The 15,787-nt window shown below is 49.9% G+C and overlaps 1 protein-coding gene across 1 annotated transcript in view; it reads right to left on the bottom strand.

Moving 5' to 3' along the window:
* Nucleotides 1–15,787, bottom strand: part of LOC119107309 (tyrosine-protein phosphatase non-receptor type 5) — a 73,437-nt gene that overhangs the window by 2,713 nt on the left and 54,937 nt on the right. The window contains exons 9-11 of the mRNA XM_037230733.1: nt 11,480–11,737; nt 9,727–9,867; nt 8,474–8,610 (exon numbers count right to left, since the gene is read on the bottom strand). Of these exons, the coding sequence (XP_037086628.1) occupies nt 8,474–8,610; nt 9,727–9,867; nt 11,480–11,737 (536 nt within the window). The remainder of the gene's footprint in view (nt 1–8,473; nt 8,611–9,726; nt 9,868–11,479; nt 11,738–15,787) is intronic.

Genomic DNA, 15,787 nt, shown 5'->3' with positions numbered 1-15,787 from the left:
AAAGGTTTGATGTGCCCACCCGCAGCCTCGAGAGCAAGGACATCGACGGCATGTGCTGCAGCTTCCGCAAAACCGAACGGCTTCGGCCATTGCAAGTGCCACCAGACAGCGGACGCCTTGTTAATCTGTCTTCTGGACGGACTAATAATTACAGACACACTAAAAATAGAGATTCTACCTTTACTCCCCCAGTTCAACCACCAAAACCAGCCCCACTTCGCCGTGCTTTAAGGGCGAATCCGTTCTTTTTCGGGTGCGCATGCTCAAAATTACGTCGCATAACTTGTAGTGCTAATCGGTTATTGTGTTTAAAGATAAATATTTCAGATATGTGATCATTTTCGTCCACCGGTAGGCCAGGGCTAAACGTTAGCTACCGGACTAGGGCTTCGGGGACCATGGAGACTGCAACGCCTGGTATGGAGGTCTTTGCAGTTAAGATTTGCGGGCGCGCATGTTAAAAAACCACGCTACATAACTTCCATCACTAATCGATTCTGACTGAATAGTGAACATTTCCAGACGAGCGCGGCTCGGCCATGCTAATACACAATGTTGACGACTCGATCTGCTATTAAATTTTCATCTTCAAATTTTGATCAAATGTTTTGATCTAATTTACCTTCGTGGTGTCCTTAATGTCTGTAGAACCCAGATAAAAAATTCCGACAAATCTTCTGAATTCTATCGGTTTAGAAAGTTGCCTGCGTTGAATGATGGGCAATGAAATACTCGTTGGGCCAATTCATACCTAAGGGAGGCAGCTTCCCGGAGGCTATTTTTCTGCTGTGGTGTGGTATGAGGGAAGATAATTCGGAAAAAGATGCTGTTGCAGGTGTCCAACAAATGTTTCGTGCACCGTGTAGTAGTAACGCTGATCCAAAAGTATGCAACAAGGCGGCCGTGCGATCAGTTCACAGTCAGTCACGCGGGAGATAGCCGGGCCAGGACAGTGGCCGCCGACGGCGGACAGCAGCAGGGCCCAGATAAGAAACATATGACAGACGGACCTTCATTATGTGGCTTCGTTTTTAAAAGAGAATCTCCAGTTTTACGGTTTTTGTAACACTGTTTTTGGCAATTTCACGTTTCCGAATTTGTTTCTGCCTAAAACACCGTGAGAAGTCTTTTTTTCAAAGAAGCCACCGAAATCAAGGCGCATGAAAAATATGTCGCAGGTGTGAGCCATAGATTCCCTTCAGAAAGTCTCACCAGCCTATGTCCAGACCGTATTGTGGCATCTACCCTCCGGAAACAGATGCCTCCTTGATGGCCCAAACTGCTTATCCGCCCGTGGAATTTTGCCTCCTTAGAAAAGACAATGTTAAAATGGACGAATAATCTTGCGAAGCTGGATATCCTTATTTGCAGAATGACATAGATGAGTCGAATGGGTGTGCACCAGTAAGAAACAGCTTTAGATGCATATGTAGCATAGCAGCCATGACATTTGAATAAAGAATGATAACAAACTCCATCTCTACTCCCCCCCCCCTCCCCTCGGTCATCGGGCTTGCGTTCCAGAAAAAGCTCCTGAAGTATACTCTGAGCTTGCCCCCTCCCCACTTTTCGAAACGTCCCTACGCCTATGATTGTGACCAATACCCTTCAATGACCTTGGGCGTAGGAACAGGAAGGGGGGCCAGGGGGCCATGGCCCCTCACTTTTCAAGGTGGGGGGAGGGGCAGCAGTGTTGACTGCCCCCCCCCCTCATTTTTCAGGTTAAGGTTGTGTTTAGCTTACTTTAACACCACATTTAAATATACATGCCAGTTTACCTGGTTCACCAGCTATCTTCCTCAAGATGCGCCATCCTTTTCGTTCGCTTATTAGCCATCGCTTAATGTCGCAGGCCAACGCCACGCGGCCTATGGAGACTGCAACGCCGGGTGTCCAGCCTGTTGTTGCTATGACTTGCGAGCGCTTATGTTCAAAACCATATTGCAAAGTTTTGTTATCACTAATCAATTCTGGCTGAGTCTTGAACATCTTAAGACGAACGTAGATTAGCTATGTTGATACAAGCTAAGGACCCCATTTCATCTACAATCTACGTTCAGGTATTCCTCAATATCTCTGAAGAAAACAGAAAAACGCGGAACTGGAGGATGTGTGACAATTACTGGACCGCCTTTGGCAATCAGGGATGTTGTTGCGCCATTGGTGGTTCCTGTGCTGATCCGGGGCCACCTGCGTGGGTCAGAAGGCCTCCCGTGTCAGGGAAGGGAACAACGTGATATAATATATCCTTCCAATGGCCTCCGGATCGACCAGGAGATCCCGCCCCGTGTCGCTAGAATGACAGCCAGAAGACGTTTCGCGATGGGACGGAGTTGCCTTGACTGGAACCGTTAATGTGCCCTTGGTGTTCTACTCAAGGGTCCCCTTGCCCGGAAGGGGTCTCATTATTGTTGAGTAGATTGGAGGTCTCATTATTGTTCAATAGAGTAGGTCGAAATGAATTTTGAAAAGCAGACAGGGCCATCCCATGCTAACAATGTTCATTTTCCAGGATGGATTAGTGAAAAAATGCATCAAAAGGTTTGAACATGCCCGCCCGCAAACTCGAGAGCAAGGACAGGGATGGTCTGGGTTGCAGATTCTGTAAAACCGAACGGCGTCGGCCTGTGCAAGTGCCACCAGACGGCGGGCGCCGTGTTCATCTGTCTTCTGGACAGGTTAATAGTTACGTAAACACGAAAAATATAGAATCTACCTTTACTCTTTCAGCTTCACCACCAGATTCCAGCACCACTTCGCGGTGCTTAAAGGCCAATGCTTTCTTGTCCATCAGTCTAAAAATTGCACACGTGAAATATACGCTCCGAACGCCTTATACATGTAGGATTTGAAGTCCTGAAGCGTTCAAAGGTATTTCTTTCAGAAGCGTCATCATTTTCGTTCACCCGTTGGCCACGGCTCAGCATTAACTGTTGAGCCGACGCTGCGCGGCCTACGGAGGCTGCAACGCCTGGCGTCGAAGTTTTTTTTAAACTAAGGCTTGCGAGTACGCATGCTCAAAATTATGTCACATGGCTTTTATTACTAACCGATTCAAGTGTTTGAAGGTAATCATTTCAGAACCGCTATCATTTTCGTCCACCGGTGGACCATGACGAAAAGTTTACTACTGAGCTGGCGCTCCGCGGACTATGGAGACCGCAAGGCCTGGTGTCGAGGTTTTTGTTGCTAAGATTTGCGAGCGCGCATGTTAAAAAACCACGTCATATAAATTGCATCACTAATCGATTCTGATTGAATGTTAAGCATTTCAAGACAAACATGGCTTGGCGATGTTAACACACCTTGTTAACCACTCGATCTACAATCAAAATTTTCACCCTCAAATTTCGATCAAACATATCGATCTACAATCTACCTTCGCGATGCTCTCAATGTCTGTAGAACGCAGATAAAATATTTTGAACAAGCTCCTGAATTCTATCGGTTTAGAAAGAGTCCACTGAGCCATTGCAAATTAGGAACACCAGTGACTTATTCCATGCGGTCGTCCAACGCATGATTTCCGCAGTTTATTGACCTTAACACGCGCCCAGGTGGGGGTCAAATTGACTCACCCCCCGAAGGTTTTTCCAGGATGGTTTTTGAAAGGCGCGGCGCAGCTGCACCATGTTCTGTATAGCTTTAGAAAATTGAATAGCGGATCGTTGGCATCAAAAATTTAGACGTACTTTGTAAGGTCGCTGGCAAAGGCAGGTCAAAGTCAGCCCATGGTTTCAGCGAAGTCAACTTTTAGGCAATCGTTCAATCTGATGCAACAATGAGGTGTTAGACGAAGTCGTACATCTCTGAGATGCTTTCTTAGGCAGCACAAATATCGACTGAGTGGGCTACGTTGAAATAAGGTCATGTATAAGGGTCAGACCAAGGTCAAAACCAGCCTGTTTGGTTACCCTAGGGTTTGCTGTATGGGATAGTTTCTGGTGCTCATGTCGAATTTATTGATTGCAGGAACCACATTATATATCTTCCATGGACTTCTTAGAGGTCAGAATAGCTAATAGACCTAAAATGACATCGGTCAACATTTTATCTTTGGAAACATATTGCCTAGCGTAATCTTTCTCGCTTATTCAAATACAAAACTCAGAGCAGTCTCGTATGATTCTGGTCACCACTACCTTCAAAAGGTCAAACAAGGTCACTGAGCTTAACTGAACATGTGACCTTTTGCTTAGAAACAGTTATTTAGGTTCTGGGGGCACTTTAGAGACCAACCTGGAATTTGACCTTGTTTGACCATATTTGACCCAAAAGTCATGGCCTAGGAACCTCGAACTTTGACCTAAGTGGTCCCACGTACAGGTCACCTCACCCTGTAAATTTGGCGTCTTTAGCTTTCTTAGTTTCCGAGATCTCAGGGGGGCCAAGTTGACCGCAACCCCCACCCCACCCGAGCGAAGGGTATCTAGCCGGTCACCCGGGCGCGTGTTAAACGTGCAAACAGAATTGATTTCACGGTACCTTCTGGGTTCTGCTCCGGTTAAAACGTAAAAATAACAATGAAACGAAGAAAGCCGTAACCCTTCTTAACAAGTAAACTATATCTGGGGATAATTTGTGTGGGGGATCACCATAAACGGGTCTTTTGTCAACCTTGTGTTCTTGAAAAGCAGCCAGCGAAATGAAGGCGCATGCAAAATCTGTTGTACTGTGAGCCATCGATTCACTTTCAAAGTTCTCACCAGCCTATGCTCAGGCTATATTTTGGTATCTATCCGGTGGAGACAGATGCCTCCTCAGTGACAGAAAAGGCCCACCCGCTCATGGAATTTCGGCTCCCCAGGAAAGACAACGGTTGAAATGGACGAATGATCTTGGGAAGCTGGATAGCCTTATTTCCCGAATGACGTAGATGAGTCGGATAGGCAAGAGTGTGCACCATTGAGAAACAGTTGTAGATGCATATCTAGGATAGCAATCATTACATTTAAATAAAGAGTTATAAACACTATCTCTACCCCCCCCCCCCATGGTCATCGGGTTTTTTACAGAAGATTTTCCTGAAGTATGCCCTGAGCTTGCTCCCCCCCCCTTGAAACGTTCCTACGCCTATGTCCATGACTACAAACCGACTATCTCCATGCAAAACCCCAGAGAAATGTAAAACACCATAGTGGACAACGTTTGATTTAAACAGTGATGTACTGCGCAAGAAGCTTAATCTACCGTCGACGCACGGTACGAGCCAAAGGATTAGGACGGCATATCAGCCGAACTGCCATCAAAGCGGAATGGTCACGCAATCGACGCGACCGTGAACATACGCAAACACCCTCCGAGGTTTTTATGGGTAGGCTGAGCCGCAATACTCAGCTCCATGCGGTACATCCTATGCGTTGTCGTACTCTCCGCGGCATCGACGATTTCGGCGGAATCAGTTCAGAAGAGGAAATCATACTGCTGTCCACCGAAAGCGGAACAAAGACTGCCAGCACTTAAAAACCTAATGGTGCAGTTACAGCGTAGAGGCCTCAGTATATCCCTCTCCTAGAATGTTTACCACGCGATTTCACACCAATTTCAATTTTTTCTTCAAAATTTCACAATTTCAATTTCACACGATTCGAAAGGGAAATGTTGAGGGTCAGGGAATGTTACTTTGGGTTTTCAACGGAAATAGCGAGATTGCGATGCATCAAGATAAATTCACAGCTCTAATCTGATTAAGAATTAAAACTCATCTTCTTTTTTAGCTTGATTGCAGATTGCTTACCGGACCATTTTATACGGAACTTCGTGGAGACATAAGTGTCACGTGATCACGAATGGCACGAGCAACCACCAATGGTTTGTTTGCCAACTATTTCTCCGGCAGGCGATTAGTTGGATACGGCACCAAACGTGGCATCACGAAACGGGCCGGATCTTCACTTTCGAAAAATTAGCACACTCCATCACTTCTTGGAAGACACTTCAACACTTCTAGAATGAACACGGGCGCCGCCTGATAGTCTTCAAAATGGAAAACGAAACGTTTCATGGTCCTTAAAGGGTATGTTCTACATTTCTAGGTAGTTTTAAACTCAAGTTGTCATCTAAAACATCATTTGGTACAGTACACAGCCATGTCCTTCTTAGATCTAAACCTCTCTAGTTTCTGAATTACACGCTCGGGAAGATGTGCAGACTATTTCGGGAAAACTATTTCACGGTTACCCAGGCATCCACGACGCCATATTAACGTCATTCAAATCCTGCTATTCCATTTGCCATGTGGCGATCGAGACCAGGAAAATATAATTGTCGAGTCGTTCATATCTGGTGTTCGTGAGCAAGATTTCCAGATATAAATGCCGTCAGTTGGCTCTCAATTAAGTTTGTGCACGGTACGATGACGCAATTGAAGAATGACGTATTTATGAGCATATCCACTAGATAGAAAAACTTCGTCATCTAGAACAATCTTTTTCACTTTTAGGTGTATCAATAGTTACAACTGAGCTTTTGTCATCACATCTGAGGCTTACTTTAATATTTTCAAATGCGGAATATTTCCTTCAGCGCCCAACTCTTAAACGTGTCAGCTGACCTTAGGACGTTGTCAAAGCTCTCTAGCCTATTTACGAGGCACACCCTTGATAATATTTGCTTCCTTCAAAACCAGTCTGCGTAAAAGCCACATTACAACAGAAATATCGCAACGTCCATCAAACAAGCCTTCAGGGTCTGCAGTACAGTATGCCCTCCATCACATGATAACATCACACATGATATTTTTATCCTGGAATACATGAACGATGTCTTCAGTCAGCTAGATCTAGGTAACCAGGACCCCTCACAGGGGCTCAATAAGCCGTCGAAGCAAACTTAAAACAGACACCATGCGCCAAAGTTAGGAGGTCGAGTTCGCCATTAGTTACCCTGTCCAGACGTTCCTGCATTATTGAAACCACTTGACTAATTACCCACTGATCCTCCCTCACCTTTGCAGCCTCCATGGCATGAAATATGTACCGTCCCGGTTTATTCAATACATCCATGACAAAGCTGCTGGTGAGACCAATTCACCAAAATCTCTCTGATTCTGAGACCCCGTGAGATTGAGAAAGGTAAACCAAAATTATCCTTACGAAAGTTTCACTCCTAGCCTAAAGCGATTCATATGGGATACGTGGACTAGATCGCCACTTAACCCTCGCCCTGATAGAAAGGGGGGCGTTGCGTAAGTTTTTTTTACAAAAAAACCAAAGGTTTTTAAGAATACCCCTCTGACACGTCGTGCAATCGCGTCAAAATTTCTGTTCTTGTATGGGGAATCTATTATGCGTGATTTTACACCAAGACCTTGTTTCTAGCTCTTCTGGTTTCGGAACAGCGGTGGTTTTTTAGAAACACTGCACGGTGATCTCCGGCCGGTGCGGGCAGCGGGCGACAGCTGACGAATCCGCGGAACACACATGGCAGACCGACATTGTTACATTAACGGAGTCATATATCATACATATGTGTTTAAAATGCATAAACATATACTCCATTGTACTTAGAACTGATCCAGTAATAAGCCTGTTTAGGTTCTGTGTAGCGACGTCGCGTAGTCTGGTATATGTGATGAAAAGGCGAAAAAGTACGATAATTATCACGCAGATTTTGCATTTGTCCTGGCATAATGGGATCAGTTATCAGCTTAACAACTTGAAACAAACTTCCAACGCGAGATGCAAGATCTCGCTGAGACCAATTTAATGATGTTTTTCGCTAAGCCCTACCTTCATTAATTTAGAAATACCATGGGGTTTCATCGAACTTCTTATTGGTTTGCGCCATGGAAAACGGCGAATAAGGGCGAGAGTCAAGGACAGCCAGATCTATTTGTGTTTTTGGTGACCTTTTTTGCGATAAAAGCACAAAAATAGTCCAATCGGCCGAAACGGTGCTCGGACCCGGACCCCAACGACTCTAAAAGGTACTTGGACCCGGACCTCACCGACTCTAACAGTGGTCACACACATGACAGCAGCTACCTCAACCGGACGATCTAACAGAGTGAGAAGCGTAGAGAACAGGGCAGAGAAGACAGGGGACAGCAGCACCTTCTCTCTCTCTCTCTCATCTCTCTCTCTCCGTACTCTCGCTCTCGCTCTCCTCTCTCGCTCCTCTCTCTATCTCTCTTCCCTCTCACCTCTATCTGGCTCTCTCCTCTCTCTCTCTCTCATCTCTCATCTTCTTCTCTCTCCTTCTCTTCCTCTCTCTCTCTCTCATCTCCTCTCTCTCCTCTCTCTCTCTCTCTTCTCTCTCTCCTCTTCTCTATCTCTATCTCTCTCTCTCTCTCTCTCTCTCTATCTCTCTCTCTCTCTATCTCTCTCTCTATCTCTCTCTCTCTCTCTCTCTCTCTCTCTCTCTCTCTCTCTCTCTCTCTCTCGACTGGTTTTGGTCTACGCCTAGCTCGAGATACGGTGTTCGAAGCTCCTCCGACAGTGCCGTGCCAGATGCGGCGTCGTCTGCGGCTCACCTGCCCTGGCGCATGCCGCAGACGATACCGAGCACATCCACCCCGCCCTCCTCCATCAACTGGCTGGTGCCGATCGAGATGGCGATGAAGCAGCCAGTCCGGCCGATGCCGGCGCTACAGTGCACCACCACCGGCCCCTGCCGACAGCCGGCGAGGTCAGACAGGTCACCAGGAGGTCCAACGGAGGTCAGACAGGCCACCGTAGAGGTCTCACGAAGGTCAGGCCGGTCTCTGGAGAGCTCTTGCGGAGGTCAGGCCGGCTGCTGGAGAGATCTCGCGGACGTCAGGCCGGTCGCTGGGCGAGTTGAGCCACAGCCCAAGCTGGCTTCTAGGATGTCAAGTCGAGTTTGAACAGAACACTCGGAAGTCAGGTTAGGAATAGACGGGTAGGGATCAACACCGTCCCTAAGAAAATCTCCAAAAATCGTACATAAAAAAAATGAAGAGCAGCAAATAAATCTCCTGGGAACATCTGATACATTGGACAATCACTGAACCCAAGAGATACATCAAAATCTAAAGTTGGGAGATGCGCCAACGCTTAAACGAGGCCTGCACGTGAAATAGTGTGGATCACGAGGTGGCAGTATGTCTCTGTCAGCCGACGCAATCGGACTACAGCGGAGCAGAGAACTCTAGTCCAGCATGTTTGGCCTGTTTCGCTGGCGATCTGTTCACTTAGGATCTCCGAGCTCCTGTTCACTCACGCTGGTGCCCGGAAGCCGTTCTCCACATTCGTGGTGGGGTCAAATCCTGCAACTTCTTCCAAAATCATAATAAAAGAATGAACCAAAACTTCTACTTTTGCTCGCGTTGAAACTTCCACACTTCTGTCCACCCTTCCCACCCCTATTCCTATCATTTTTGGAGGCACAGCTTTGACCCACCTGAAACTCGTAATGCGGGGCTCTGCTAACTTCCTATCCTCTCGCACGAAATTTCATGAACTCTCCCATTCCCATCCATAGTAGTAGTGGAAAGAGAGATTCCAACATCCATGGCTTAGCACAAGAGGGATTCCTTGTCCTGTCTCTTCACATTCCATGAGCCAACCTTCCGCCACCCCAGAGTGGGCGCCTCCGCCCCCCCCCCCCCCCCCCACCGCCGGCGCGTTTCCCTTCCCCTCCGCCACTCCGGAGTGGGCGCCTCCTCCTCCCCACCGGCGGCGCGTTTCCCTTCCTCTCCGCCACTCCGGAGCTGGGCGCTTCCGCCGCCCCACTCGCGGCGCGTTTCCCTTCCTCTCCGCCACTCACCGTGGGGTTGCCCTCCGAGTCGCGGCGCGCCGCCTCCACTTCCGCGGCCATCTGGAGCAGCTGCTCCGAGTCCTCTGGCGTCCGGTGGTCCGGCCAGGCCGTGAACCAGAAGTGCTGCAGCTGCAGCTGCTCCTTCCCACGCTGAAACGGCGCACGGCTAGTCAGGCGGAGGCCTATCAGCCTGTCAGGCGGAGGCCTATCATCCTGTCAGGCGCGGCGCCAATGCAGGCACGACCAGACGAGGCCGGAGCGTGGTCTGGGGGGACGGTGAAATACCCTGACAGATGCGGGCTGTTCGCTGGTGGATCGAGATAGGAACAGGGGTAGACGATAGGAGTCTCAAATGACAAACCGAAGAAGTGGCACTGGGAAACATCAGCGCAGCGCTTTTTAAGTTGACAGTTTTGATGCTGGTATGGGAATATATGTTATTACCAAAACAGCCGAGAGCATGGGCATCTCTTGAGAAGCTGTTACTGCCTTGCCAGTATCTGATTGCACCGTCCGTTCGCATCTTTCATTTATTTTCTATACGGTCACAAATTTTTCTGTACAACTGATGTCTTGCCACTGGTACAAGTTTAAGGTCATTCCTAAATTCGGAGAACCTGCTTCAGCCATGCCCCGTTTTGCGTTACAGTGGCCGCAGGAGTCTATCCCGACGCCTAGGAGGCTCCGTGTCTCTCAACGTCCCACCGCGACCAAACGGCGCAAAACTGTTGTCGTGCCCTCGCTCCGAACGTTCCACCAAAATACATCGGACGGGGGGTTTCACGCCGGATTTGGCCTCCGACCGGTGGATCGAGCCTGACAGACATAATGTAAGGTTGGCAGGTCACGACCGCGCACGGCGACAGACCGCATCGATCGTCCGACATCCAACTTTGACCAGGATCGGTCAGCCTCGCGGACGCCGCAGCGTTGGGAAGTTAGACGGGGGTACGGGCCTGCTCGTGGGCGGCTCGCCAGTAGTTTGCGCTCGGGGCGTCAGGGGGCGTCTGCTGTGACCTGCCAGCGTCTGGCTGCCCCGGATGATATTGGTAGCATGCTCTCGTGGGCTCCCGCCAGCTATCCATCCAGCCACACCAGTCCCCTAGCGACGTAGCACAGTGGAGCAGCAATGCCCCGACGGTGTAGCGGAGGGAGATGTACATCCCGGGGTCTCTCCATGCAATATTCCTGAGCTCACAGCTGTCAGCTCCAACTTCCTGCACGGCCGATACTCAGAAAACACTTATGAAATCCCCAGCAAGGTCCGGCTAGTGTCATCTGAGTGAGGGGCGTCCGCCTCGGCCAGCCGCAGCGTGCTTCACCTTGACGCTGATGTGACGCAGTGTGTAGCCGCAGCGTGCTACACCTTGACGGTGATGTGACGCATTGTGTAGCCGCAGCGTGCTACACCTTGACGGTGATGTGACGCAGTGTGTAGCCGCAGCGTGCTTCACATTGACGGTGATGTGACGCAGTGTGTAGCCGCAGCGTGCTACACCTTGACGGTGATGTGACGCAGTGTGTAGCCGCAGCGTGCTTCACATTGACGGTGATGTGACGCAGTGTGTAGCCGCAGCGTGCTTCACCTTGACGGTGATGTGACGCAGTGTGTAGCCGCAGCGTGCTTCACATTGACGGTGATGTGACGCAGTGTGTAGCCGCAGCGTGCTTCACCTTGACGGTGATGTGACGCAGTGTATAGCCGCAGCGTGCTTCACCTTGACGGTGATGTGACGCAGCGTGTAGCCGCAGCGTGCTTCACCTTGACGCTGATGTGACGCAGTGTGTAGCCGTTCCGGGGCAGGATGCGCTTCACGGTGACCTCGATCTTGCCGAAGGTGGCCTTCTGGCGCGTCTCGGGCAGGTAGCCGGCACACTTGATCCTGCCATTCTCGCGCAGCTTGGTGATCATGACGACGGCCGGCGCGCGCCGCGACAGCACCATCTGCCAGAAGTCCTCCAGCGTGTGCGCCAGCGGCCCCTGTGTAGCGATGTAGGCGCGTTCCTCGTTGTCGTAGCCCTGGAGCGACGTAAGGTCAGGTCAGCAGCAGTCACAGGTCAGCAGTGGGGTCAGGTCAGCAGTGGTCACGAGTCGGCGGTGAGGTCAGGTCAGCAGCAGTCACCATCGGGGGTTCTGAGTGAGCAGGTCTGCAGTCTGGGAAGACTGCAGGTTGATGTGGGGGCAGCCGGGCGCTGTATGGGTTCGGTCGATGTGAGATATCCCTTTGCTGGACCTCTCCGGCTTCAGACTCGTGTCGCTGATTACTGTGTATGTGTATTGGCGGATCTAGGGGAGGGCGGGGGAGGAGGTGTGAGAAGAGAGAGGATTCCCAAGACGGTGGACGGCAAAAACTGCTAGTACCACGGGTGTGCTTTCCTTGTTAATAAGGCTCACAAGCTGAATTAACAATGTGAAGTTTTTTTTGGAAATAAGCTATAAGATATTTGCAGTGGCACGGAGACTAAGCGGTTTGTTCTTGAGCTCTTTGACTACGCGGGAATGCAACGCTCATTAAAAATGTTGCGGTGGCCTCTCCCACCATACACAGCGTGCTCTACTTAATTTTATGCTTCATCCTACGTTCGCCTGTTAAAGCGGATCAAACAGGGCCAAATTACGCCTCAACGTCGTGTTGCACGCATGCAGGGAGTAAAGCTCATGCAAGTCAGAACATGTGACCATTTACTTTAACGGCATAATTTTTGTTCACCTGAGGTTGTATGTGGGCTCCCATGACTTTGATCCCGGGTGACCTTGAACTTTAAAGCGTTGTGTTCGACGATGATATCACTGCGAAAAACATATTAACACTCTTTTTTGTCAAGTTACGTCTACTAACACTCCGATATTTTAGCCTCCACGCCATAGTATTTGTGGCCCGTGTGTGAGCCTGACCTGAAATGGCCGTTATATTGTATGATCTTTCCGTTACCACCAGCACGTGCATTTGTTTCCGTTTACATTTGACCTGTGGTGACATGGAATTCGAAAGACCTTAGAAGAATTCACGGTACTTGGCAAAGTGGTGGTGTATCCACGCGACACATTGGAAACTCCTGTACAAGAATATCTGGTGCACGCATATTCAGAAATGGGCCACGGTGTGGCGATTTGAAACATTTTCGCCGAGCAGACATTTGAGAACGAGGTTATAGACAAATGGTAAGTGACCTATTTGGCCCCTGCCGGAATCTTACAGAATGTGTTTAGAAATGCTCAGGAACCATTTAGACAATATCTGCTTCGGAACCACTGGAGCTGCATTTCATACTGAAATTATTTTACGTGTTGCATAATGCACCAAGCAGTTCCGTCAATATTCACAAAAACCCGGAGGCAGTTTGCATTAACCTCCTGCCCGGACGAGAGTTGAGCCAATGAGATAACATAGATCTGTCCACGCCTGCTTGACAACGCGTTAATACTCGCTCAGCTAAGCCAGCGGTAGACGTGGATGTGCCACTCGACACCATGCGGCACCATCGCGTGACCACGCGGTATACGCCAGCCGCCGGCTCACGGCTGGGAGTGCAGCGCTCACATGCACGCGCTGCATGCGATTCACGTCTGGCAGCACGCGCCGGGACTGCTGTGCCAACAGCCAGCGGCATAGACCGCTTAACCGTTATAGGCGTGAGTGTTTGTCATAATTGTGGTGGTGTTCTACACCGCTTGTCTAAGGGGAAATGTTTGCGATGTTTGCTCTGAACGTTTTGAGAACATTGGCCTCCATGTTTCGTGAGGCGATGCGGGCTGTCTGGAAACATGGGACCCGACAGCTGTGGGCGAAAATAACTCTTACGCCCTCGGCTAGAGCACACAAAATGAAGCTAAGGTTGGTTGATATGACACCAGGATGACGCCTTGTGCGGCGTCAAACGAGCGCGGAGACAATAGATGTGCACCCCGTCAGTTCAGCAGGTGATGCCAAAAACTACGCAAATGAAGCCATACACCTTTGGGAATCGAAACCAATAACCTTGATCAATGCGTTGAAAAACTTGCCTTTATAATAATTTCAAGGTCGGAAGTTCACAGAAACGGCAATCGCAAGTCCCTTTACTCGCAAATTAACTTGCAATGATATTGCTTGAAGAATGGCTGGCTTTGAAGTTGGTGAGGCTTGGCAACTTTGGTTGACAACATCTGCGTATTTCTAATTATTGACGGTTTTCGCGATTATGACAAAGGATTGTGTGTAATGCAAATATCTTTAGTGAAAATTATTTGCATCGACCGAGTTAACCAGCTGTGTAAGGGCCGTCTGATTGCAGCAGCTATATTCGCCTGTATCGTGCAGTTGGTTTCATGCCTCCATATGCTACGCGTGCTGAAATCTGGCGCCGCTCCTTAAAAGCCCTTTTAAATGGCTGAAGCCATGGGATGCGGGCAAGAGAGCGAGAACGTTTGTTTATACGATTGGTCTTTTTCTTCTCAGTCAGAATGTGTTAGTTCTGTGTTGTCGCGACGTCGGATTGTCGAGATCTGGACACGGTTTCAACCCATTTCTTAAGCTCGTTTTACAAGGCGAAAATTTGCATTTGTATTATAAACGAATGGGGCAAGTAAAACTGTTGTGACATTGTGTTGTTCGAGGATAAGGTGGCTGATCGAATAGCGTGCGGGAAAACGCTCGACAGTTTATGGGGAGCGGGCCGCCAAAGTTGAAACCATGCGCATTGTTCACGTGAGGCGTGCCCGGCCTGAGGCCGCGCTCGTAATAATCATGATATGTAGATGAGGCCGGGGTGCGGTTTAATCTAATTGTTGATGCTCTTAATGCGCCACCAACACAATTAACTGCTGTTTTTGTGGCCTGACCGTCGAGATATGCCCTCTGTTTATAACCAGACTTTTCCATTTCTTGCTAAACCCAAACACCAGCGTTAGCATAAAGGGTTAAAATGTCAATCGATTTCTTTTATAAAACGCAGCAAACGCATTTGCTAATCTCAGGAGATTTAAGATTCATTCTTCTAGAAGAACGGAGTCAACCAAGACGGTCGACTTCAGTACGGAGGACGCGCAAGGCACCGAGGTAGCCTGTTGCCCTCAGCCCCACCTTAAACGCAGCCGCGTTCCTTGGCTAAGCAGCGGCCTTGTCTGAATCCAACTAGCCAGACATCCTCGGGCAACTGACCGTGACCCATGTGCCCCAATCCAGGCGTGTCGTCCGTGCCCAACTGACCGCGAGGGGCTACTCAACTGGCCATGACCCAGTTGCTTAGCCTGCGTGCCTCGTCGGCATTGAGCCGGCCGGGCGGCTCCATCTCATCTGATCAGGACGCGGCCTGCAGGTCCGGCCGGTCCGTTTGGCTCTGGAACGGCTCCGATCGGGAGCTGCCGGCGCGTGGCTCGCGCCGCGGCCAAGCCGATTGGCCCAATCCGATCGGACGGCCCTGGCCAATCGGAAGCGCGTTCGTTGTCCGGAGCGGTATCGATCGTTCGCCCCTCACGACTCTGCCGCTTGTGTCGTTCGCACTGCATCGGTGCCTGCTCTGGCGTCTGTGGTCCTCCCCAGCGTGCGTCTGGAGCTCACCGTGGTGTTCGTGGTCCTCCCCCGGCGTGCATCTGGAGTTTGCCGTGGTGTTCGTGGTCCTCCCCAGCGTGCGTCTGGAGCTCACCGTGGTGTTCGTGGTCCTCCCCAGCGTGCGTCTGGAGCTCACCGTGGCGTTCGTGGTCCTCCCCCAGCGTGCGTCTGGATTATGCCGTGGTGTTCGTGGTCCTCATAGTTAAACATAATGTTACCGTGACGCATGCCATCGTCGGCGCCCGTGTTCCTCCCCTGGTGTCTTGTGCCCTGGAGCTCCTCGCGCCAGGATGATCAGTGTCGCCGCACGTCCCCACCCATCTGACCATGACGTGAACGCTAATGGCGTTGGAGAGTCAATATTAGCGCAAGGCATCCCCTCCGTTCTGCAGCGCTGCATACGCGTTCTCTGTTGTGTTATCCTCCCTCTACCTAGCTCCCCCTCTCTCTCTCTCTCCGTCTCTCTCTCCGTCTCTCTCTCCGTCTCTCTCTCCGTCTCTCTCTCTCCGTCTCTCTCTCTCCGTCTCTCTCTCTCCGTC

This window comes from Pollicipes pollicipes, unplaced genomic scaffold (assembly GCF_011947565.3).
Source record: "Pollicipes pollicipes isolate AB1234 unplaced genomic scaffold, Ppol_2.1 Scaffold_6686;HRSCAF=7923_pilon_pilon_pilon, whole genome shotgun sequence".
Classification (NCBI taxonomy): domain Eukaryota; kingdom Metazoa; phylum Arthropoda; class Thecostraca; order Pollicipedomorpha; family Pollicipedidae; genus Pollicipes; species Pollicipes pollicipes.
Note: the sequence above shows the minus strand (reverse complement) of the source record. Positions and strands in the feature narration are given on the sequence as shown.